This window comes from Haemaphysalis longicornis, unplaced genomic scaffold (genome assembly GCF_048455015.1).
Source record: "Haemaphysalis longicornis isolate Haplotype H1 unplaced genomic scaffold, Haemaphysalis longicornis Haplotype H1 scaffold_25, whole genome shotgun sequence".
In the NCBI taxonomy this organism is placed as follows: domain Eukaryota; kingdom Metazoa; phylum Arthropoda; class Arachnida; order Ixodida; family Ixodidae; genus Haemaphysalis; species Haemaphysalis longicornis.
The window spans coordinates 1,087,593-1,113,465 of NW_027526314.1; the positions used below are offsets into that span (position 1 = coordinate 1,087,593).

Genomic DNA, 25,873 nt, shown 5'->3' on the forward strand with positions numbered 1-25,873 from the left:
CGAGGATAGCCTATCTTTGCGAAGAAGCCGTCGGCTTCAAGTGATAGTAGTATTACGTCATTTCGCGGCACAGCAAGAAAGTCCCCGCCTTTCTAACATTGACGCTCGTATTTTTGTGACCGAAACAGGGGACGTTCGTTGAAGCGATAGACCAGTGAGCGATCGACAGCTTATCGACCCATTCGTTCCGGCAAGGCACGCCCTTTTCTTCGTTATCAGTTCGGGCTTCGATTGCACGGAAGAACTTCGCATAGAATATTTTCCGTTGCTGGGCCGATCGGTCCCTCCTACCAATGTGTAAAAAAGCGTGACTATTGCTAATATTACTACGCTTCTGACACCTTAGCACTAAAGAACAGCGCTGCGAAACGCGCACAACACTCCGTTAGACCCTGAAAACCAGAGGTGTCGCAATCACCTTCCCCGGTTGCCGTTCGACTGTTAAGTGGCACTTCAACAATGACCACTGCAACGAGCCCAAAGTGTACAACGCTGGCAGCGTCTCACATCCAGGACCGGTGCTGGAAAGTGCCGCTTGTGGCGATGGGCGCCTCTTTCCTGATTTGTATGGCGCAGTCCAGCACAGGTTATTTGTACGTTCTCTTCATGGACGAATACAAGATCAACCGAGAGATGGCTTCGTGGCCCGAGAGCATAATCATGTTCTGCCAGAACTTGGGAGGTGAGTTCATCACATTGTGGCTTGTGATTTGTTTTGGACACTGGTTGCGTTCAAAAACTGGAGTTTGGCAAACGCAAAAAAGAGCCAGAGGTTCTTTGCACGCTAGCCAAGTAAATAGGGGTAAGTGGTTGTAAAGGAAAGAATGGAGGTTCTCATTCGCTTCTTACAAAAAAAAAAAAAAAACGAAGGAAGCTTCTACTAACGCGCAACTGTACGCAACCTTTATGACCATCTTGAAGGTTTAACCGCACGATTGAAGCCGATTTGCTTCTTCTTCGCTGCCGCAACGACCTGCACTCCATCATTGTTGCTATAAGTGTGCGCTTCTTTCATTTTTTTCGAAGAGATAATCATTGGACATCACCTTGGAGGGGCGTACGCTAAGACGTGTCTTTCTCGTTGCGAGCAAGTGTTGCTACAGTTACGGCAAACACTGCAGTCTTTCTCGTTCCGTGCAAGTGTTCCCACGATTCCGTGCCAATCTTTGCCAATCTCCCAAGCACTAGCTGGCGAAGTAGTTGACTAAGCAGTAGCTGGGAAGCATCGTTTGCAGCTAATAGTTGTTAATAGTTTATTGTAAGGAGCCTACAAATGCCGTCGAGTAGGAGCGCGATCGTCTTTGGTCGTTGTCACCGGCTGCAAGGTGCATGCACGCCATACAGCTACCCGTCGGAGTGGAGCAAAAAGTGCGCAAACGACGATGCCGCCAATTAAACATGATTAGAAGGGGTCAGTAACGCTGCGTAACGTTTTAAGAATGTTTGATTACGATGGGAGCGCAACTAGAGTCGTGGAAGAGGTACGCCGTTGTTGTTCTGAAGGCACGGCCTTCCAAAACTACCACTCATTGAGGTGGAGCTAAGACAGTGTGAAGTTACTGCTTTTTTAATTCAGATATTCTCAAAGTGCAGTGCAGGATTTATATACAAGAAAGTTACAAAAAATTCAGTCTTTATTCAACTGCTAAAACCGCTGTGCTCAGCACACAACCAAAAAAATTCCCCGCATTTCCCCGAGGGGAAGAATGTGAAAGTGCGAATGCACGAGTTGAATTTGCGCGGTTCGGTAATGTTCGCGAAAGAGAGATCACACACACACACACACAACTACAAAGAAAGAAAGATGCATTTATTCACAGACACCTATTTGTGTTGTCGTTGTACTTGATTGCTAGAGCGGATCTCAGCTTTGAAATTTCGTGTCAGTACTCCTTTAAGCAGGTGCATTAGCCCTCCTCACGCCCGATTCTTGGCCAATCCCCCACGTGGGTATGTGCCATGTCAGCGGCCAGGCAGCGCGCGCCCATCTCCCCCCGTTGCCAAGGAAGACGAGGAGATTCCTGGCCAATCCCCCACGTGGGTATGTGCCATGTCAGCGGCCAGGCTGCGCGCGCCCATCTCCACGTGCGCGGACATCGCCGGTGGACGCAGGTTCAGGGTCGCTTAAGAAGTGCATTGCACTTAAAACGCAATCGCAACGGCACCAGGAGCGCAGTTACAAGTTCGCCACCGAATCGTACGTTTGCCTGCCGACGATGAAGACGAAACGGTGCGCCGGGTAAGTACTCTTGGTTTGTTGTTATTTGTATGTGCTCTTGAGTTTGCGCAGAAGTTCTTTAATGGTGCCTAGAATTTATTACATTCTAAAGCTTACCGAGCCATTAATGGTGCCGCACGCAAATCGAAGTTTTGAAAAATCAGTCGCTCGGGCAGCGCCGCAACACGCGTGTTCCGTTTCACTTCTTGTGCGTTTCTTTTTTTATGCAATAAATATTTGGCTCACGGCTCTTGTTTGTTCAAGTAGCGCTGGGGTATCGTGTTTTGCAGCAAACAGTGCGGTAAATCGTCCTTATGAAAGCGAAAAAATATTGACGAATGCTCGCTCTTCCGCGATTCAACTTTGCGCTTGTTTTTGTAACAGCAATCCTGGGTCGCTTGCAAAAAAAAATCCCGTTTTTAAAATGCTGCAGCCCGGTGCAGAGTAAATTTTCGATTGACGGAAGCGTTTTGAATGAAAAATAAATACTAAGGAATTCTTGCCACGATAATGAATGTGCAGATTACAAATGATCGAACACAGTTGGTGATTAATTTTTATAGGACTAACGCTATGGACTGCGGGTTGCGCTTTCTGTCGCGTGAAAGCACACCTGAACGCATCATGCGCAAGCGCATTGTTTGTGCGAGGGTCATTAAAAAGGCTGTCATATTTTCGTCCCCTTTGCTTGTGGCGCTCGTTTCATTTATTTTGTCTGTGTGAAGACTCTGTTAATTTATTTTACCCACGCTTGTTAACGTGTCTACTACTTATGGAGTGTTTAAGGACTCTCTTGTTATGCAGAGCAGGTACTGTAGTCTCTAACATGGTCAAAGACCATGGTGCTCTAGTTGCACACTACGTAAATCATCTTGGATTATTTTTATAATCGTCATAAATGCTTCAACTACCAGCCGTCCTGTTTATTCCCAAGGGTCTTCTGCATTAAAGGCCACGTCACACCGTATTCAAATTTAGGTCTAAATGACGGCTTTCTCCCCTTCTCTTATCTGTAAGCACTAGTCTAGTCCTTGAACAGGTAATGTTTCTGTGCCTGTATTGAATTTCACGGGTCTGTTGGTTGGTCGGTTTGGTTTCAGTGTCGCTGGTCCTGCTGTTGCTGTGCGTTGTGCCGGCTACCGGAGCCGGAAAAAGAATTCAGACCCGTACACTGTCAACCTAACCTTCACGATGGCCTGCGAAGTGGAGCTAGGTAAGTGCAGTTGTCCGGCTGGGGCATCAGGTTATTGTTACCACCTGATGGCAGTCTTAAAGACAGTTGTGGTGATCGGCGCGTTCGCGCCGATCACTGAAGTACTAGTCCGCAATCGCCGCTGCGTTAGCGCGAGGTCGCGTTCGCGCCGATCACCGAAGTAGTATAGTCCGCAATCGCCGCTGCGTTAGCGCGAGGTAATTCTGGCATATTGAGACAAGCAGGCAGTTCTTTGGTAACCCCTTTCATATCACACGGACATAATTTGTTGTTGTCGTTGTTACATGAACGAATTTTACACGGATACGATTCGCTGCGCGCGCGTCACGCACGCGCGGCACGCACACACTCGCGCGCGACACGCAATAAACATTATTACTTTGACTTCTAGCATTCTTACCTTTGCCCCTTGAGCATCCTTGTTTCCACTTTGTGTGCAACATGGCACAAAACAGTATGTAGGCATCCTGGATGACAGGAAACGATAGATCGCCGGGAACTCGCTGCAGTTCGATGCTCCGCTTTCCAGTTGAGCCCTTGAACATGGCGGTCGCGCTCGCGGTGGCCGCGAGAGGGCAGCAGATCTTGCATAAGGCCTATTACTAGCGAAAAAATGTGTTCGCATTAACATCGCGAGATTAATCCGGCAATGTTTACTAATCACTCTATTGACCCTTTAACATACATAGGATTGAGGTCCACAAGCATACCTTTCATGAACCTACCGCAACTCCAGTTGACACTTGTGTGTTGAATCTTACTTTGCTTTCGGATACGAGGCCTCGTGAGGCCTCCCACATATTATGCCACAGCCGACAGTGTCACACGGCGCCCAGGCGGGTCATCAGGTTCAAACTCACAATTATCATTAACAACCCCGGTACATCTTAAATCATTTGAATAACCGTGATCGTCAATCCGATGGTGTGGTAAAAGAAAGCGGAAGACACTCAGGACGTCACCCGCAATGAGATACCAAACTGCTCATGTAGAAGTTGGAAATAAGTAAAAATGTACCAATGGAACGCAGTAATTAGTATAAATGTCTAATTGTATTGAAAGAAAAGCAACTTGCGCACACTTTTCTTTACTTAAAATTTGTTTTTCTTGTATATACTGTAGAAAAATAGTTTTGTTTACTGAAAATAAAAATTGGTTTCAAAGCAACAACGTCGTTAATTAAGCTAAACAATTTGCGCCTGTTCTTAGCATGGGCGCAAGCAAAATTCCCGTGATCACACTCTTGTTTGTACCATTTTATACTATCATATGATAGTATGATACAAAGGATGGGGCTCCATAGGGCTACTTGGCTGCGCCCCTACCGGCAGTAAAGAAAAAAAAACGCATTTTTGCGGTGGCAAAGTGGTCTCGATCTAGCGTCGCGGCCACTCGCTGAACGTTGCGGGTTCAATTCCCGGTGAGGTCAGTCTTTTTTTTTTTTTTTTTTTTTGAGCGGTTTTTTTAAGGCAAAGGCTGCTGCACCCCGGGGATCCTTTCCCCCGGGGTGCTCCAGCCTCGCCCGATCGCTGACGGCTGGAGCGCCCCACGGAAGTGACGTCACCTGTTTTAAATGCTGAGCATTTCACGTCCTCGATTAACCGCACCGGTGCACACCGGGGCACACCGGTGCGCCTTTTCCTCCTCGATAAACCGCACCGGTGTGCACCGTCCGTCCTCGATAAACCGGGGCGCACCGTCGCGGGGCAATTTTTGGTTGCACCGCCGCGCACCAAGAGAGTCGACGGTGCGCCGGAGCGCAATCCCGAGATGCATCGCGGACGACTCCGGCGAAGGGGCTTCCTCCGCCCTCCTCCGAAGGGGCTTCCTCCGAAGGGGCTTCCCGCGCACGTTTACCAAAGATGCTTGGCGTCAGCTTCAACCGCCGGAGACGGACACTTGGGACACGTTCCTGGGTCGTCTTGTGAGTGCCCCCAAGTCCAAGTGACTGAAGGTGTGAGGGCCACCCCAGCCCGAAGCCTCCTGAGAGAAACTTCCTCCACCCGGGAAAGATTAGGGCGCAGGGAGCAGACACACGGGGGAATTAGGGCAAGTGTGTCCCTTCTCAGGAGAGATTTCCGGGCTAAAAGACGGGAGCGCGGATCACAAGGAAGGGGGCTAGAGGAGGATTCGGGGGGGGGGGGGGGGGGGGGGGGGAGAAGAGTGGGAAATATGGTCCGCTAATTGATTCAGTATATTCTGACCGTGCCCCTGTACCCAATGTATACTGATCGCTAGCTCTGATGTTCTGTGGAGGCTGTGAATCTGCTGGCAGATCAGAGGTGTATTCTTTACTTGCTTCAGATGCTTCACAGCACTGAGCGAGTCTGTGCATACATGCACCTCCGTGATGTTATGGAGTGCACTTGCAGCATTGACTGCGTCATGTACAGCCTGGGGCTCCAGTAGCAGCGCGTCCGGAGTGTCGGTAGCGTAACAGCGCGAGCCTTTGATTTCCGGGTGCGGGGCACTGACGAAAGCAGTCCGTCCTCCATCCGGCAGAAGAGCTGCGTCTGTGTACAGTACGCAGTGACCTTAAGGGACTGTAGTATCGGAGGTTGGCGCTGGCTGGTCACGGCGACGAAGCTTCGTCGTCTTATTCGTTGTCATTGTCGTGTACCGCCACGGTGGAAGATCGTCTGAGGTTGAAGTGACGGGGGACGCATGACAAAAATGTGAATGAAGAGCTGCGACCACTGGAATATACAAACGCTTGAGCTTCCTTCTTTCTTCACGCTGGTTTATAAGCTCCGACATAGTATTGAGCTGGGCGTGTTCCTGTAAGATGGGTATCGGGGTAAGACCAGGAAGTGCCGTGATAGTGCGCATGGCTTCTCTGTTTATAGTCTCAAGTTGCGCCCATTGTTGCATGGTAAGTCTGTGAAATTGTGCCTGGTAGAGTAGGCGCGGCTGGAGAACAGCACGTACGAGTCTTCTAGCCAGTCATTTTCTTACAGGCGCTGTGGCGCATACCCAGATGGGGGGATTGTAACAGGGAAGCCGCCGTCAACGCCGTCCCTGTCATCGTGCGAGCCCCGGGCTCGCACGACGCCAGCACTGCAGCATTACCCCCTCCCCTGAAAGGCATCGTCCCGATGCTTTACCAGCAGGTGCTCTAGACGGAAAAACAAGAGAAATGACAGTTTTACGCAACACCACAGTTGTCCGAGATTGAGTTCAACGAGCGTGATAAGGCTTCATCCGTGCAACATGGACAACCTCAGCTCGCATAGGGGCCTGTGGGGAACGCACTGTTCCTTCAGGAATAACCTCATAATTCACGTCACTCATCCGGTTCAAGACTGTGTATGGTCCGAAGTACCGTCGCAATAACTTCTCGGAGTGGCCTCGTCGACGAACCGGGGTCCACACCCACGCTTGTTCTCCTGGCCGGTAAGTGACTTCTCTGTGCCAGAGGTTGTACTGCCGCGCATCACGGGTTTGCTGGTGTCGAATGCGCTGACGTGCTAGCTGGCATGATGCTTTTGCGCGTTGAACGATTTATTCAGCACCATAAGCGACATCGGCGCACCCTTCAGGAAGCAGCATCGAGTCCAGCATTGTGATGCCATCCCGACAATATACTAAACGGAAAGGGGAAAAGTGCGTAGTTTCTTGTGCCGCTGTATTGTAGGCGAACGTCACATATGGAAGGATTACATCCCAGTTACGGTGGTCTATGTCTACGTACATTGAAAGCATATCTGCTATTGTCTTGTTCAACCGTTCTGTAAGTGCATCAGACTGAGGGTGATGCGCAGTTGTTTTGCGGTGGCTGGTGCAGCTAAGCTTCAGGACTTCGTCAAGCAGGTGCGCAGTGGAAGCAGTTCCTCTGTCGGTTATGACTACCGTCGGGGCACCATGGCGAACTTCTATGTTTTCAACGAAGAAGTTCGCAACCTCTGTGGCAGTGCACCGGGAAATAGCTTTGGTCTCACAATAATGAGTCAAGTAACCAGTAGCAACAATGATCCACTTGTTGCCATACGAGGACAGAGGAAAAAGACCCAAAAGGTCCATTTCCACTTGTTGAAAGGGCACTTCTGGGGGATCGATGGGGTGCAGAAATCCCGCTGGTTTTGTCGGTTGAGTCTTGCGCCTCTGACAGTCACGACAGGTTCTAACATACCGTTTCATGCTCTCAGTCAGCTTCGGCCAGTAATACTTGAGGCGCAAACGCGCCAAAATGCGGCAGAAGCCGAGATGACCGGAGGACGGCTCGTCGTGAAAGGCTCCGAGGATCTCCTCACGGAGTGTTAAAAAAAGGGTTAGATCAGCCACGCTGCTCACGATGTGGAGGGGTGCTTACAGCGCTACATGAGTTCGTTGAATGTAAACTACTTGAACAACGATGAAAACACCACTTCCAGAACTATACACACAGATGGTACCCCAGCTTCCATTACTGTCTTTATTCTATAAGCTGATCTTCTCTTTTAGTCATGTTTTGAGCATCTATCAGATGCAGATTTTTAAAGATATGTCTCATATCACCCAAGAGCCTATAGTCGCCATTTCCCGCTTGAGCCTTGCGATACTGCAAGGACAGTGGCCTGAGGTACCTGTAGTATATGCATGTGAAAAGGAGATAGGCTCTAACCTGGCCCTATACCCCAGTTTTGACAATCGTGACCTTTTTATATAGCAATTTTCACCAGAGTCGCATTTCACATTCCTACTCAGATAAGTCACCTTCACAGTACTGACGTTTTATTGCCTTGACGCCCTTGCGCCAAGAAAATTTAACATAATCACATTACTGGTTTTTAAAGCAAAGCTTTCTACCTCTACCGGCCAACAGCCAACGGTTCTTTCACGGGGTGCGGGACTATAAACTCCCAACGCGGCGGAGGCGGCGGTAGAGGCGGCGACGGAGGTGGCGGGGGGACGGAGGGTTTCACTCATGGAGCACACTGTAGATTGCGCGGCGAATTTACCCAGCGTTCCCCGCGCGGAGGTGCCTGCATGCTCGCCGGCGGGCGCGTCGGCGGTACGGCTTTGTCATCTGCTTTAGCGACGGTTGTTTTCGGCCTGTTTTGGCGCAGCCTCGCGTCCAATGCGCGCATCCTTCGCACGGCTCGATTAATTTGTTCGACAGCACCTCCTGGGTAACCCGGACCCGACGGAATTTAATGGTCGTACGGCGAAGATACGTTAAACATTGGTTTGCAGGGCGCGAAAACAAAATGCAGAGACCACATACAGACATCTGGCCACTAGAGAAACGCTACCTATTGCGCACTGCTTGCCACGAATGGGACTCCGTTTTCTAAAGTGGTGATTACCAATTCAGTTGTGTTTTAAGAGGTACTACAAAAGGCGAAAGTAGCAACTAGTTCTGATAAATAGCGATTATGAAAGTTTCATGAGCTTTCTCGCCATTCTCGAACTTACTAAACTAAGTAGTTTTATTCGGCATAAATGCGAATCACTAAGCTCGCATGCTGAATTGTTTCGGTTTCTGCTCTTGTGTCGCGCGGTGGTGTATCTCTAAGCTAGCCCATCAGGATGGCTAGGTTCCGCTCTCTCACCCTTCGAAAGACGCTCCTCCCTGTTTTCTTTCTGCCGATGCACAGCCGGGCTACAGCGGCGGCGTCGCCTCTCTAGCCCGGCCGTGGCCAACGCTGCTGCGTTCTGGCTGCGGCTCCCGCGAATTCCGGGTAACGACTGGCTGAATCTCTGGTTTCGCTCTTTGTAGAGCCACGTGTGTGAATTCAAGTGACGTCGCATGGGCAATTGTTGTTGGTGTAGTTTAAAGCTTTGCTTTCCGATCACCTTCACAGCGTGGATTGGAGACAATTTTTTAGACTGCGCCCAGGAAAAAAGTTCAATGCCCGTTGTCAGTATTACTTCCCTCCGTGATGGTGCAATCGAATAAGCCGCAAACAATAAGAATAGTTGTGATAAATAAGGGAGTGAAATGCATGAAAATTGCAAACCAGGTTGCATGATAAAACCTTGTAATTTAATTCCAAAACATTGAGGATTGAAATATTTAATTTAATTTAATTTGTCACGAAGAAACATTCGCATTAAATTCTCCAGAGCAGAAATACCTACACATTTTGCCCCGAAGCAACTGTTTCTAAACCTAACTGCTGAATTGCCACTGCAATGTACTTTTTTAGGCTTCTCCAATTAACTTTCAGTGGGAGGAGCTTGTGGTATGTATGGGGGTACAACTGCTCTTGTACAAAATTTAAGAGCACTTCAGCGAATTACCCCTATCACCGACGTCAAATTAGGTGGTGAGAAATTGTAATCGATACCGGCATTTAATCAACCAACAATATAGGCACTCTTATTGCTCAGAGGGGGTCACTGTCGGTGGAACACATAGCTATTTTGCTTTTATAACATGGAAGCGCTATATGACCCGTTGTACGAAAATGCGGGGACGGCGAGATGACGATATGGTACAAAAATTGATGGCACCGGAGACCCCACTGGCTGTGAAGGCGGGCATGCACCGGCCTGACGTCCCGATTTGTTGCAACACATCATGTGGCTGCGAACGAAGGTCTGTGTAGCCTGACGTGCCGAGTGTGTATGCAGCGGACCGACGTTTGGCCCAACATTACGCTTTGAGGTCCAGCGTCATCACCTGTACCAGCAGCTTGGCGTACATTGTGTTTGACGTTGGTTGGCACGTTAAGGTTACCTAACGTTAAGGCTGAACATAGGCCTACAACATTAGGCAGTTTTAGCATATCGGTACCGTGTTTGCGTTACCGTTTACCGTGTGAGTGCACAGCGCGAGAGTTATCGCGAACGGTAACTTACCGGCACAGGCTTCACCGTCGCCAGCGGCTTCCGGTAACACGGTAAACGGTAACGCAAACACCGTAACGATATGCTAAAACTAAAACTAGAGTTTTAGCATAGCGGAGAACCGGTCCCGGTACGGTACCCGATAGCCGACGACCGGCGTAACTGCGCGTGCGCGGAAGGGGCAAAACTGGTTGTGTGTATGCGGAGGTTGTACCGGAACCGGTTCTTTGCTCTGTTATAACTTTTTGCTCGCTCAAGGGGGTAGGCTAATGGCGATGACAACTGCGGTTAGAGGGTCACGGCCGATTCACACATTCTCCTTGGCTGCGACGTCAAGATACTGACAAACACGCATACTTTCGCAGGTAACACACGTGACTCTGAATTTTTCTTTTGCTGCAAAGCGAATCAGTGACTGTTAATCAGCTAACGTTGTGAACTCAAAAATGGCTTACTGCAAATCAAGAACTGCTCAGGTTAAAAGTTACCAGGAGTGCTCAAATAAAAATATATTCGACACATGATGAGATGCGAACATCTTGTAGCTAGTGTAGCAGCGGTAAGGGAACAGCGACCGTAAAGTTAGCAGCTGACACACAGGGCTGGGATTTTGCATGGTCTGGTGTTACAGGTTCGAATACCGCGGGCACACCAATTTTTTAAACGCGGAGCGTCTCTTAGTCGCACGATGTCCCTCGACCGTCGGCGGCGGCGTCCACACGCTCACTGCGCATGCGCGTCGCGGCGAGGCGCAGGTGCGCGTCTCTCCCCCGTACCCCCCTCGCTCTCAACAACAGGTGCAGCGGTGCGTGAGGAGCGCGTCTGCGCGCGCATGCGCACCTGTACCCCGCGCTCGGCGTGCTGAGTAACAGGTGTGAACGTGATAGCGGCGTGCTAGCGGCGTGCCAGCTGCGTGATAGAGACGTCCTAGCGGCGTGCAGTACACGTGATAGGTCGAGTGCATGTATACGGAAGTGTGCGCATGCGCGTCTCTCCCCATGCTCCTCTCCCTCGAACGCGCGTGGCAGGTATATAAAGCGGAGGAGCGCGGTGCGGAAATCAGTCAAGCGCGTCTTTCAGTCAATTGCTTGACTTTCGCTTGACTTGACCCCTGCATGACACCCAGCCCCTACGCGACGCATTTACTCGAGTCCCCCCTCGTGGGAAGATGGGCCCAATTTTTCAATTTTTACACGGCACGTGATTTCCTCCGGGAAAGGAGTTCTACCGCTGTGCACTTGTACTCACTCTTACTTTTATACACTTGCATTTGCTAAGATACGGATATGCATTAATACCATTGCTTTTGCCAAATACAGTGCACGAAGAGGGCACGAATATTCTACGTATTGCACGTGCACTATTCATTCAAACACCTGAGCATGGAATCGTGTGTTTAAAGTTCGCCAGCCGGAAGAACAGACATGTTCTTCCTGCTAGCGAACTCGTTGGTTCCTCTTTGGTTCCTCTTCTGTATTCTTCCAAAGAGAGCACACAAAAGGAACCAAAACCGGCAACTGAAGAAGTTCCACCTTTACGCTCCAATGTTTCGACCGACCCGGAATGGCATGAGGTCATTCGAAAGGTGCTCGAATAGATTTGGTCAGCTTACAGCCTAGAATGAGGACGTTACTTCACGTGACTTTTTGCTGATAGTTGCTGAGGTTGAGAGTGTTAGAAAAGAATGTTTATTTAGAATAGTGTAGCAGCAGAAATACTTTTTAGGAACACTGCTGATAATGAACGTAAGGCGTTTCGGCTGAGCAACTGGAACAACAAAAAAAGAGCCTTATCATGCCTCTTTCACAGCGGCTATATCATCAGCCGCAAAACTTCGACGTAATCTGTTTGAGTGCATGTCGTGACTGAATTCCAGGTTTCCTGGTTTCGCTGCTGCTGACTAAGATCTCCATCTACTCAGTGGCGCTAATCGCGGCAAGCGTCGCCTGCGTGGGTCTGGTGTGCGCTGCCTTCGCGCCAAGCATCACATGGATGAGCGTTGCCCTTGGTGCTGTTTACGGTGAGCCGTTTTACCGATGGAGACACATGTAGGCCCATTTCGAAATGTTTCAGCATGAAGAATAAACACAGTATGACCAATTCATTCAGGCGGATTTCATATTTAGCACCTGGATTTTTTTTTTTGTCGTTCAGCTTTCAGGGTGTTGAAGCGAAAAAAACGCCGATTCGGTTCCGGTTCAGGTTAAAGTGACTTCATTTTGTTACGGCGCAGTTTCGGTTCCGGTTCAGGTTCAAGTGACTTCATTTTGTTGCGGCGCAGTTTCGGTTCGGCAAAATCAAGCCCGAAACTCGTTTACAAAATTTCTCGCGAACCGGCTCATGCAATAATTAAAACTGTTAACCAATTTCGAAAATAACTATTTTGTAGTTAAAAGCTACTATGAAGACAAAATGCAAGTTTAGTGCGTACATTAAAAAGGCTGGTTTGTCTCAATAAAAGCGATTTAATGTTAACTTCAATTTTAGCTGATTAGTTCAGATATTAGGGGAAACAGATGAAGTAGTGACGATCCACAAGCCTCTTTCTCGCCAAACCGCAAACCCTTATGCCGTCACAGGGAGCGGTCTGCACGACAGTGGCGGCTGTCACCAAAGCCACCGCCAAAAGGCGTGTGCGGTTTAGCGGAGCATCTAGATTCGTTTGGTTGTATAACTTGAATGTTAACAAGGAGTTATAACACACCGATAACTCTGTTATTACTATTTCCCCCTTTAACCTCACTGCTGGTGTTTAGTAGCGTAAAACTTCAAAGTTTTTCGATGTTTGTAATTTTTTCAAATGAAAACATTTTTTGAATCCGAATAGCGTTTAGCAAGTTTCCAAACGATAGTTGTATCTTGTCTTCATGGTACCTTTAACATGACAAGCGTGTAAGGAGACGCAGCAAAGAAATAGCGCCGACCACGAACTTAGGCGCCTACGGTATCGAGCTGCCTTTATACGTCAGTCGAGAGGGAATGTGTCACAGCCAATCTGCAAAAGAGGTTCCCCGCAAAGCAACGCGCACGCATGCACATGCAAGTCCACGCACACGCACACACACGCATACGCACGGACACGCTCACGCGCACACAACGCGGCGTTCGATCTTCCAGGGAAGAACAGTTGTTCCGGTAAGCAAATTTTCGCGCAGCAGATGACTAACATTGCAAGGCTGTATAGATGCGGTCACTATTGGCCATGCTCACATGGCATGAGGCCGCCAGAGCTACAATGATGAAAAGAGAATTTATTTAAAAAATAATACAATGACCCGCTGTAGCTAGGTGCTCCACGGGTCACCACAAACACTATTTACAATGTTCTCATATAAAGGTAAAACAAACGGACCAAAAAACATAACTACTGTTCAGATCAGTCCACGGGTACAGCAGTCCACAACTACGATTAAGCACAGCAAGTTCAGTGAGATTTTTTGCACGGACGGGCACAAGAACTACGAGAATTAAACAAGAACTAAACTTTACAACACTATTTCATAGGTCGGAAAACTAACTCATGAGTGCACTCACACACCCCCCACTCACCACTCATGAGTGAGTGGTGAGTGAGCCTCATCGTCGTTTTGGCCTGGCGAGTGCGAGTGCGAGTGAGTGCGAGCGCCACTCACGGTGAGCCCCGTTCACCACTCGCGAGTGCGAGTTCCACTCGCGGCGAGCCACGCTCAGCACTCGCGAGTGCGAGCGCCACTAACAGTGAGTGGAACTCGCCACTCGTGAGTGCGAGTTCCACTCGCGGCGAGCCACGCTCAGCACTCGCGAGTGCGAAAGCCGCTCGCGGTGAACCCCACTCACCACTCGCGAGTGCGAGTTCCAATCGCGTTGAGCCCCACTCACCACTCGCGAGTGCGAGTTGCACTCGCGGTGAGCCCCACTCACCACTCGCGAGTGAGAGTTCCACTCGCGGCGAGCTCCGCTCGCCACTCGCGAGTGCGAGTTCCACTCGCGGTGAGTCCCACTCACCACTCGCGGCGCGCTCCGCTCACCACTCATGAGTGGCGAGCGAACGCGCGCTTCTTGCGCGATGTGCGGGGCTTACCGCGGTGAGCATCACTCGCTGTTGGCATTCGTCGCAGGAGCCGCTTTCTGCGGTAATTGCTGCTGGCGATATCCACTCGTACGCATAGCCACTAGTTAATAAAACGACTGCCTTTAGCTTCGGGAATATGGCTACTCCCCTTTAAAATTAAGGCACCGTGGAACCAACTCTCCAGTGACCTGTTCATTGAGTAATACGATTTGGATGGACGTCTGGCGCCATCATGCGCTGATACACTCACTGTCATGACTCATTGAGGGGCTGTTGCACGCACATCTTGCCGAATGATGTTTCTGGCTCGCAGCGTTTTGTGTTGGAATTAGTGTCGGTAATGTCATCGCAATAAAGTGATTGCACTTCCCTACCGCTGAGCGCTGCGATGGAGGCATTAGGAAGCACCGTGATCTAGTGCCGTAGTACTTGGTGTACATAATTGGCCGGCTTGCTGCAGCTGTCAAATGGCCGGCTGTTCTGAAGCGCAAATTGTGAGTGCCCGTAATCGTTTGAAAAGGTATCGCAGATTTTTACAGATTCGCATATCAGGATAGCGAAACGGTTCGGATGGGCGAGTTGCGTGTTGTGGAAGCAGTAGCTCATTTTCGAGGCATTGGCGTAATAAACGTATCAGTATTTGTCACTACTTGTTATGGCGGCGCTCTGTTATGATCCTCGCTTTCATACGGACTTCGTCGTCGTCCGCGTGCCGATGGCATAGGGGTACTGTGACCCCTGAGTGGTGTGGCAAATAGTAAGTGTCCTCGGCAGTGGGATAGCGTAATTTGTAAGTGGGTGAGTGAGTGAATGAGTGCGTGCGTGTGCGTGTTCACGTGAGTGGGTCTGCGTGCGTGTGCGCGTGCTTGCGAGTTGTGTGCGTGCGCGTGTTCAAGTGCGTTGGTGTGTGTGTGCGCGCATGTGCGTTTCTGTGCGTGTGCTCGTGTATGTGTTCGTGTGTGTTGAGTGCGTGTTCGTGCTTGTGTGCGTGCGTGTGCATGCGTGCTCTTGTGTGCGTGCGAGCGTGCGTGTGCGTGTGTGTGTCCGATGACTTATTCTCCCCGTTATTTCGTATAAACTTTCGAAGTGAACTTGTTTTGGTGCCCGGTGCGGGCGCGTGAGGGTGTAGTTTAGGATCAAGCTGCGGTTTTGCTCTGCGGCAGGCTGGCGCCGTTTAAGCGGGATTCACACGACGGATGCGGAGGCGCGCGGAGGCGGACGGATATGTGACGTCAACAGCACGTGACCGGAATCTCCGGCTTTGCGGCGCATCCACACGTGCGGAGCTACGCGGAGTGACTAGCAGACGACAGCGCGGAGGAAGCGAGGGGATTCTCGGCGTGGCACCCTGCGGGACCGGTTTTTTTTTTTGCCCTGATTTCGTTCGCTCATTGCGCCCACAAACGCCAAGGCGCTCTTCTCCCTGTTTTCCCGACAACAGCACCTGCAGTAATAGCGATATTCCAAGCGGTGCCCGCACCTGTCACTTCACCACGTGTCGACCACACCACGTCGAAAAGCCGCCCTTCCACCCGCTTCGACATAAAACCACGTGGCCGCAATGACCACGCGCTGCCAGACTCAGTGCCCGGCCCGGCCTATGTGCGAAAAACAGGTTCCATTCCCTGCGGAGGGCCGCCGCCGCCAATCGAAAACATGCGGACGCATTTTCGTTCCCGGAGCATCCGCGCGCGATCCTCACCGAGGGGCGGAGCCTAAAACTGGTCACGTGTGCGCGTCCCGCGGGCCAGAAAGAGAGGGCAACTCGTCTCCATGAGGACGCCCGCGCTAAAGTCAGGCGGAGCCGATTTGGCGCGACCACGCGGTGCCGCCTCTCTCCCTCGCCTTGTCTCTTCCAAGCGCTCAAGGCCAAACTCTCCAGTAGCCTTCCTCCACCTTGCTTGCCGTTTTCAATCTTTTCGTGGCGGTGTTTTGCTGGACACTGTCGCTATGCGCCCTTTTCACCTGGGATTACTCTTGAAATAAACTGTTTGGAGGGGTGTCCAGAGCAAATTGATTGCGCAATTTTAGTGGAGCGGATAGCGCGCTTCGAGATGGGAATATTTACGTGCGCTAGCCAGTATTTTGACAGATGGCAACAGCTTTTCTAAGCTTTTCTTCCGAACTGGACTATTTCTTTTATATTTGCCTCCGCTGTGAAAATTTTCAGTGTTTATTTTCTTTTGTAGAATCTGAGCGAAATAGCAGAGACAATAATAAAAAGTTATGATGAATGGCTTCAGGCAAATTTGCGAGAATTTGCTCATTTCATAAAAGAATCCAGCGACGATTACCGCTTTCAAAGTGACATATCAAGACATGTGCTTATAATAACCGAATGCATACTTGGGAAAAATGGAGACCCCATTCCCGAGAAAGGTAAATTTTAGCTCAAATCAGTAAGTATTTCATGCCCGAAATTATTTGTACGTGCGTGTGAGTGGAGGAAGCGAGTGGTGATTCTGAGTGAGTGTGAGTGGCCACTGCAAGTGGTGAGTGCGAGTGCGAGGGAGTGTAAGCGGCGAATGCGGGTGGTGACCGTGAGCGCGGATGAGTGCGAGTGGTGAGTGCGAGCGAGAGTGAATAGTGGGGATGAGTGGTGAGCGTGAGCGTGAGTGAGTGCTAGTTGTGACGACGAGTGGTGAGCGTGAGCGCGAGTGAGTGCAAGTGGTGAGGACGAGTGGCGAGCCTGAGCGGGAGTGAGTGCGAGTAGTGAGGCCCGAGGGGCGAGTGTGAGTGCGAGTGGTGGGGCGGAGGGTGAACGTGAGCGTGAGTGAGTGCGAGTGGTGCGGACGAGTGGAGAGCGTGAGCGGGAGTGAGTGCGAGTGGTGAGGGTGGAGGGGTGAGCGTGAGCGCAAGTGAGTGCGAGTTGTGAGGGCGGAGTGGTGAGCGTGAACGTGAGTGCGAGTGGTGGGGGCGAGTGGCCAGCATGAGCGCGAATGAGTGTGAGTAGTAAAGACGGAGTGGCGAGCGTGAGTGCTAGTGAGTGCGCGTGGTGAGGGCGGAGTGGCGAGTGCGAGTGTGAGTGAGTGCGTTAGGATAAATATATTTTTTTTTGAGTCAGTGTGAGTGAGTGGCCTCCAGTTTTGCCGAGCTATGCCATTTTTAGACGAAAAGAGTGCAAAAATCTTGTCTCATGGCGCATACCTTTAAAAGGTGTTTTGGCTAAAAAAGGGTGTAAGGATTTAAAAGGTTGTTCTTGTGGGCACCTTAAAAAACGGGTGTGAGGTTGCTTAACATCCTAAAATAAGGGTGTGGGCAGAGCAGCTACGCGTGGCAATGTGGGTCAACTGAAGGCGCAGCATGACATACAGACACATTCAACACGCACAAGTCACCTTGGACCACAAATGAATTGAGCGAGAAAACCAACGGGATGCATAGGGGAATGATAGCGAGATTACCGACATTGAGTGAGTGAGTGAGTGAGTGTGAGTGAGTGAGTGAGTGAGTGAGTGAGTGAGTGAGTGAGTGAGTGAGTGAGTGAGTGAGTGAGTGAGTGAGTGAGTGAGTGAGTGAGTGAGTGAGTGAGTGAGTGAGTGAGTGAGTGAGTGAGTGAGTGAGTGAGTGAGTGAGTGAGTGAGTGAGTGAGTGAGTGAGTGAGTGAGTGAGTGAGTGAGTGAGTGAGTGAGTCTTACTGAGACAAGATTGGATTGGGAAAACTTCACTGGGGCCTGCGAATAAAGTCCTATTGCTAGGTCTTCATGACTTGGCCGGAGTCGTCACCGCAGATGTAGCCACCCGGCTAGGTTTCCCCGCTCCCCGTCACCGGGTCGCCGGGGTCCCCTTGCCTGGCCAGCGCCACGATGGCTCGCTGGACAGCCTGGAGTTGCAGATTTTTATCTTCAGTCCGCACCGCCTCCTCGAAGGCAGGCGGCATCCTTCTTGAAACAAGTGTCGTGGTTGGAGCCTTCAGCCCATGGTGCCCGTGGAGTGACCAGCTGGCTTTGCCCTTTTGGTTCAATAGCTGCCTCTATTCACTGGGGCAAAAGCTGTCACGTTTGTTCCAGGTAAAACTGAGAATTTGTCGAGAATTCTATTTACCAATGCCAAAATAAATCAGAGGTGACTGCGTGTTCGAGCGACGAAAATCGTTTTTTAAACAAATTCAGAGGCTGTGCTCCTTCCAGTAGTTTAGCCATTGGCGCGGGCATCGGCGGGGTTTTGTCTTGAGCGGGAAAAACCCGTTGCATTGCGAGGGGGGGAAGGAGTCACGTGCTAGTGTGTCTTGGGGGGGGGGGGGAGGGAAGGGTGGAGTGGCGGGCAAGTGCCCCTTTTGCAACCCCCGGCCAACGCCCATGGCTGTTGGAGTATTTGAGAAATCCGCTTCTTAAAACACTCGTCCTCTGATAAGATGTCGTACAACCATTTTTTTCGCATCGGCAGGAAATAAATACATGACGAACAGTGGCCATTACATCTCCGACAGCGAGACTGAAAGGGGAATGTGCTGTAAAATGCGCCGAAGCGAGAGTTCACGGCTACATGACAAAAAAAAAAAAGATAAACAATTTTCTTCTACAGCTGTCTGAGTCAACGCGAAACACTCTCAATCTTTTAATCACCCTTACCAAATGGTAGGGTCACAATGGGATAAAATAACACATCAAAGCACGCAAAGGGACTCCGCGAACATCTGGTTGCGCTATTGGGGAAAATAAAAGACACCCTCAAGCTAACTTCAGGAACTGTGCGCTAATTTTCCACAATATAAATGGTCCCAAACATCCCGAGAACATTTTAAGAATGAATTGTACCTCACCGCTCAATAAAATTTTTCACAAGCTGCATAATTATTTGGCGGACACGTCTACTCTGCTATGTGGGCCTTGGTGTCAGTTCTTCTCGACTTAGACCAAAGTCTCTGAAAGTCATATTCAAACTTAATTACTCCCGTGTGTGTGTTATGGGTGCGTTCCTGTGCCTCTTAGCTGTTTTTGTTCCTTCACCTGTTGGTGTTTGTGCGCGTTCTTGTTTTCATCCATCTTCACCTTTCATCATTCCCATACGGAGTATACACGCTAAGATCGCTGCTAGACTGACTGCTCTCCGTCTCTCTCTCTCTCTCTCTCTCTCTCTCTCTCTCTCTCTCTCTCTCTCTCTCTCTCTCTCTCTCTCTCTCTCTCTCTCTCTCTCTCTGGTGCGTGAAGTTAATTTCTGTCCCACAGACAGTCTCATGACGCTTCAACTGTTTAAGCCCCGTATGCGCTGCGTATAAATTCGCAAAAAGAAATGGTGAACTGTTCGATTGTGAGCTTTGGCGGCTATCATGTTATCTGTTGAAGGCTTGCCCTACATTTTTGCACGAGAAACTACTATATTTTTCCAAATCGCAATAGCGTTTATCATACTAGCGGTGTTGACATTGTGTCCTACTTTTATTTCTTTTCCAGGAATAGGGTATGGATCTTCTGCCGTCTCATTCTCTGTGTTTACTATGCTCTACTTCGACAAGTACAGGGCCACAGCCACCTCGTTGAAGTATGTCGGCTGGGCCGCATCGGGACTCGCCGGCCCCCTGGTTTTATCTTCGTTAGCCATGAACTACGGGCTTGGAGGAACGCTCCTACTAAGCGCCAGCATAACGCTGCACGCTGTACCACTCGTGATGTTCTTGAAATCCCCTCGACCCATTACGCTCAACTGCACTCAACGAAAGCCACTAACATCCAAAACAAGGATCACTGAAGGAGGGCCTCAAAATGAAGGCGAAAGTTACCGACAAGAAAGGGATCCCAAGGCGCCACCATTGACTGACAAAACCGCGACATCGTCTCCAGTGAAAGCCGAATTTCGCACACAGCAGCACGCAGACTTCGCAAGTCAGTTAAGGGCATTGAATTCTATTAGTGCAGTCTGCGATACAAGAGCAGCGTCGGCATCGTCGCCATCGTGCTTGTGTGCAAGCGGAAGGCGCACTGTTTGTGTCACTTCGCCAACTGCTATTACGGATTCAAAAGAATTTGGCATGCACTACAGGTTCCTAGTACGTGATCAGCATGCGCAAAAAGCGTCGGAAAAACAACCGACGTTCGTGGAAATTATTTCTCGACAGCTGACACTTTTTCGAAAGCCTGCCTTTTACGTGCTGCTCGTCTCATACGCACTGTGCGACTGCTGTCTCTCGATGCACACCGCTACTACCGTGGATTACGGCCGAGATAAGGGCGCCACACTGGAAGACGCCACACTGGCCATAACATACAACGCACTTGGCCAGTTTTTGGGCAGGATAGTGCTGCCATTTACTTCCGACCGCGTGGCCAATGGCCGGTGCAAATTTACCGTTGCTTGTTTCGCCGCTGCAGCCGTGTGGTTCGGGGCACTGTCAGTGGTGAGGTCCTTCCTTGCGTTTGTGGCACTAAACACTGCCCTAGGCCTGTCGGAGGGATTTGTCAGTTGCATCCGAAGCGTCCTCGTCAACGACTACTTGGGAGTAGACCGGCTGCCGGCGTTCTTCGGCTTCCTGGGCGTGGCGCTTCTGCCGCTTTCCTTCAGTGGACCTTCAATAATAGGTAGGAAAGCTTAGCGACCTCCGTAGCTGTTGCTTTATGATGTTCTTTTCAGCGAAAGAAAAAATGAAAAAGTCAAGTGTGACATTTTTTGCAATGACATAAACATTTGTAGTTATAGCCCAGAGCTCACCGTATGCAGAACCCACAGAAGAACGGACGATGCCGGTATTTTGGCAAACAACGGAGATTTGCGGGTAGTTTAAATGAATTTCTAGACATTACAGCGTCTCATATACCAGGCGTTGCTTCGTATCGTAGCGTCGCATATACCAGGCGTTGCTTCGTATCGTGACATCCCAAATTCAACCTAAAAACCGACTATACATGGTTGTACATGCTCGCAGCCAATTTACTTGCCGCAAGGACGCACGTGGCTCGTCCCACATGTGTCGATGCTGCAGCTAACTACGTTCATAGCTGCTATGGGAAGTACCGTTCTGAGAAGGAACGGAACAAAGGACTGCTCAGTGCGAAATGAAATTCTCACTGAAGCATACTAACTGAGCAACCGCAGAGAAATTATTAGTAACGTAAAGAGATAGAAGGCGCTTTTCATCACCGCTGTCGGTTTCTTTCTGATTCTGATGGAGAAACCTCCTGTATTTTTCCTGGTTGGTTGCTCTTCAAATATACTAAATGTCACTCATGGTGCCTTTTTTATCGAGCAGTACTGGTGTTTCATTTAGTTTGTTGCTTTTACTTTGCAGTGCATCTTACCCAATTTTAGGGACGAGGACCCTTACGGGCTCGGGCTGTAGAAGTCTCATGTCGTCGTAGTATCATGTAGTCATGGTGTTAAACAACCGATACACTCGCTTTCCAACGCCTCGCGCTAGGACGCTTCGTCCTTCAAAGACGCGAGACTCATGGCAAGGCTGTATACCTATAACCCCGACGGTTTCATATCCGTGGGCAAAAACGCCGAGGCGCTAAGAATGCACTTGAACACTGCATGCTCCCTCCCCCTCCCCTAAGTGGAGATGGCCCGGGATTTTTAAATGCAGAGCATTTCTTTAACTCACGATGTCACCCGTTCTTGGCGTCCGTAGTCCGCATCGCTCGCCTCGACATGCCCGGCTCAGACGTTTCGCTATCGGCGCGATCAAGATTCGATAGCGCGCCCAGGCAAGTTTCAAGGACACTCTCTCCCCTCTCTCAGACTCAACGTGCGCCGAGGCTGCCAATTTTACTGCTGACGAGCGCTCCTTCGTCAGCAGTTGCCACAAGTGCAACAACATTAACGTAACGCAAACTACTTAACGTCGTGCGCCCCCGGAAATGCTCTGCATTTGATCGTGCCCCTCGTGAGGGGGATGTTTCACTGCGTCGCCATGCGAACAGTTTGCCACGCTTTAGTTTCAGTTCCGTATCTCCCCGCCGCGGCCGTGGAGAGCAGGCGGCCGGCCGCGACTCTCGCCACCACGGCGCTGCGGTTGCGAGTTGCGCTAGGAAAGCGAGCGTCGTCTGCTAGCGGGGAGCGGAACGCGTTCCGCTCGGCATCTCCGGTCTTCGCCACTTCTGGCTGCGCACTGCAAAAGAAATAACTTTTTTTATATCAGCAGAATACAGTAAGCGTCCTCTACGTCTCTTGGCTACATAAAAAAAGCACAATACCACTTCTGCGTGTATAGAGTTAAAACAGTTAGATAATTTCCTCTAATTCCATGATTTACATTTGTTACATTTTCTATGGCGTGATTTCATAGAACGAGGCAATTTCAGGTTGGCTCGGCGTCTGACGTTGTCACGTCTATATCCGGAAGACCAGTCAGTGCATCAATACAAGGCTTTGTGAACACGAAAGGTGCCTGTGTATGAAGCCGTGTATTAATCTAGAATCAGAACATAGCAAGCGCAGCTGCTACAGAAGAAAATCATTGTGGTTGTCAAACACAAAGGTCAACAAATAGCAAGCGCTTCCGACGTTAGAGGAAGCGGGGAGCATGGCAGAAGAAAACTGCCCGGACCTGTCGTGGTTCGCGGGGACTCTCGACGCGACCTGGCGCAACGAGGACGTCAGCCTGGGATCCGACCACGACATCCTGAGCGTGACGATCAGAGGGCCCAAGTTCAGAGCGGAAATCGGCACGGCGAGGATCACCGACTGGGACCGCATGCGCAAGTGCGGGGCAGAAGCGGCCGAATCTTCCGCCGAAGCCGAGGAGAGTAGTGGAAGACCGTACGCGGAACGGGCAAGAGAACAGAAGGCCGCGCTCGATAAGTTCACGGAGACCGTCGCCACGACAGCAAAGACACCGTTCGTCGACGCCAAGCTCGCGCACATGTGGGCGGCTCGACAGTCGCTGACTCGGAGGTGGAAACGGCAGAGAAGGAACACAAAGCTGCCCAAGCGCATAGCCTCGCTGAACAAGCAAATCTCCGACTACGCCGCCAAGCTCTCCCGGGAGAACTGGATGAGGACGTGCGACGGCCTGCAGGGCATGCTGTCCGCGCGCAAGACCTGGTGCCTCCTGCGTCACTTGTTCGACCCACTAAATGGTAGGGTGGCCACGAACCGAAACCTCACCAAGGTCCTCAACGCCTACGGCGGGTACGGCAAGAGGCTCATCGAAGTCCTGAAGGCGAAGTATCTTAAGACGGAGCGCGGGCAGTTCCCGCTGCCGGAGGAATACGGGGGACCCGAAAATCCGGAGCTGGACGAGCCCTTTACCACCACAGAACTACTGATGGCTATCGACGAGAGTAACAAAAAGAGCGCACCTGGCACGGACGCCATTACCTACCGACTCCTGAACAACATGAGCGACGCGGCGACGACCGAACTCCTGGACCACATCAACCTGGCCTGGGAATGCTCGGAACTACCTGCGGAATGGAAGGAAGCAGAAGTGAGATTCATTCCCAAGCCGGGCAAACCGCTGGCAATCGAGAATATGCGCCCGATCTCGCTCACGTCTTGCGTGGGCAAGGTCGTGGAACGCATGGTTCTCTGAAGACTCCAAGGGTTCCTGGATGAGACGAACCAGATGCCGGCTACTATGTACGGGTTCCGCCAGCACCTGTGCACCCAAGACGTCCTCCTCCAGCTAAACGAACTGGTGTTCAAGAAGACCACGAGACACTCCACGCGAAATACTTGCGTTGGACCTCAAGGGGCCTTCGACAACGTGTCCCACGGAAGCGCGCTCGAGAACCTCCGCAAAACGGGCTGCGGCCGTAGGACGTACGGATACGTCGAGAACTTTCTGACCAAGCTTACGGCGACCATAAGGATAGGAGAGGAACGGTCCGATCCGATCGAGCGCGGAGACAGGGGCACTCCGCAAGGGTCGGTATTGTCACCGCTGCTCTTCAACCTGGCCCTCCTGCCCCTGCCTAGGTTACTCCAAGAGATCGAAGGCGTGGACCACGCGTTCTACGCCGACGACATTACGGTGTGGACGTCCCGAGCGGGTTCCGAAGCCTGGGTGGAAGAAACCTTGCAGAGGGCGGCGACCACCATCCATGAGTACGCCACGACCTGCGGGCTGAGCTGTGTCCCGCAGAAGTCGGAGCTGTTGATGGTGCAGCCAGGTAGACCCCGCCACCGAACGTGATCGTCACGATCGACGTAACGAAGATCGAGCCCACACAGCAGGTCCGCATCCTGGGCCTGTTGCTGCGCGACGACGGCAAGGCCACCGCGGCCACACACAAGATCAAGACCGTCTCCGAGCAGATCTCGAGCATGATCAGAAGAGTCACCAACAGGAACCGAGGAATCAAGGAAGACGACGCCCTGAAATTGTTGCAGGCGTTCATCGTGTCCTGCATCACTTACTCTGCCCCGTACCTCCAGCTGACGAGGGCGGACCGTGAGGCCCTGGACACGGTGGTGAGAAAAGCGAACAAGCTCGCCCTGGGAGTGCCCGTACATTCGTCCACGCAGAAACTTCTAAGCATAGGTAGGCACAAAATGGTGGACGAAATGGTGGAGGCCCACCTCTCTAACCAAAGGATCAGACTAAGTCAGACCGAACACGGACGGGCCGTCCTGCGCAAGGTGGGATGGAGCATCGAACGACAACCAGACACCGAGACATTACCTACCGAGTGGAGGGACGTCGCAAAGACCAAGCCCCTTCCCAGGAACATGCAGCCCGGGAAAGACGAAGGGAGGCGATCCGCAAGGGCCAGGGCGCTGTCCCGCCAGCTCGAAGATGACCCCGACGTCCTCTACGTGGACGCGGCGCTCCCCAAGTACTGAACCAAGGTTACGGCGGCTGTCACCACCATAGACACCCTGGTGACGTGTGCATCGGTCCGCACGGCTCAATCGATCGAAGCAGCGGAAGTTGCCGTGGCCCTCGCTCTAACACATCCGAGGGCTGGTACTATAGTAACGGACTCTAAGAAGGCGTACGCCAGCTTCCGAAAAGGGAGGGTGTCCCCCGCGGCACATGTGATATTGTCCAAGCGAAGGCCCCCGAGGCAAGCCTTAGAGCTCGTGTGGGTGCCGGCTCACTCGAAGGTGGAAGGAAACGAACTCGCCGACCACCACGCCCGAGAGTTATCCGTCCGGGCCGAGGACGAGCCGGCGCAGCTGCGCCCCGTCACGAGCTATAGAGAAATTACTGAAATGTACAGTGAGCGTAGATGTAGATTTCCAAAGCCTCACCCGCAATTGAGCCGAAAACAGCAGACCGTAATCTGAAGAATACAGGCGGGGTCGCTAGCGCATCCCACACTTCTAAACAAGATGTACCCGGACAGGTACGAGAGTACTTCCCCATTCTACAAGGAGAGACAAGGCACTCTGGCACACGTCCTAGCCAAGTGCGAGTCTCTTGAGATCCGCCCGCCCCCCACCCCTATTCCCACACCCGACCCCCGAGAGCGATGGGAGACCTTGTTGTCTAGCCCCGACCTGCATGACGATCCAGCTCGCACTGGCAGCCAGGGGCCAGGAGCTGCTAGACGCATATGGGACCCGAGAAGAGGGTTCCACCCCATCCGGTGCCTGCGTGCACTAGCCAATACCTTATTGGGCTCAATAAAAGTTGATTATCTCTCTCTCTGTCACCTTAAGTACACGTAAAAAATTGCCCTATTCGAAGGTGCTTGTTGCGATTTTCATAAACTTTAAAATGCGTTTTACATCTCTA

At 51.1% G+C, this 25,873-nt stretch overlaps 1 protein-coding gene across 1 annotated transcript in view; it reads left to right on the forward strand.

Moving 5' to 3' along the window:
* Positions 1 to 459: 459 nt before the first annotated feature.
* Positions 460 to 25,873, forward strand: part of LOC144172673 (monocarboxylate transporter 13-like) — a 59,663-nt gene continuing 34,249 nt past the window's right edge. Inside the window, exons 1-4 of the mRNA XM_077701311.1 lie at positions 460 to 682; positions 12,079 to 12,222; positions 19,647 to 20,032; positions 20,309 to 20,768. Coding sequence (XP_077557437.1) covers positions 460 to 682; positions 12,079 to 12,222; positions 19,647 to 20,032; positions 20,309 to 20,768 — 1,213 coding nt within the window. The remainder of the gene's footprint in view (positions 683 to 12,078; positions 12,223 to 19,646; positions 20,033 to 20,308; positions 20,769 to 25,873) is intronic.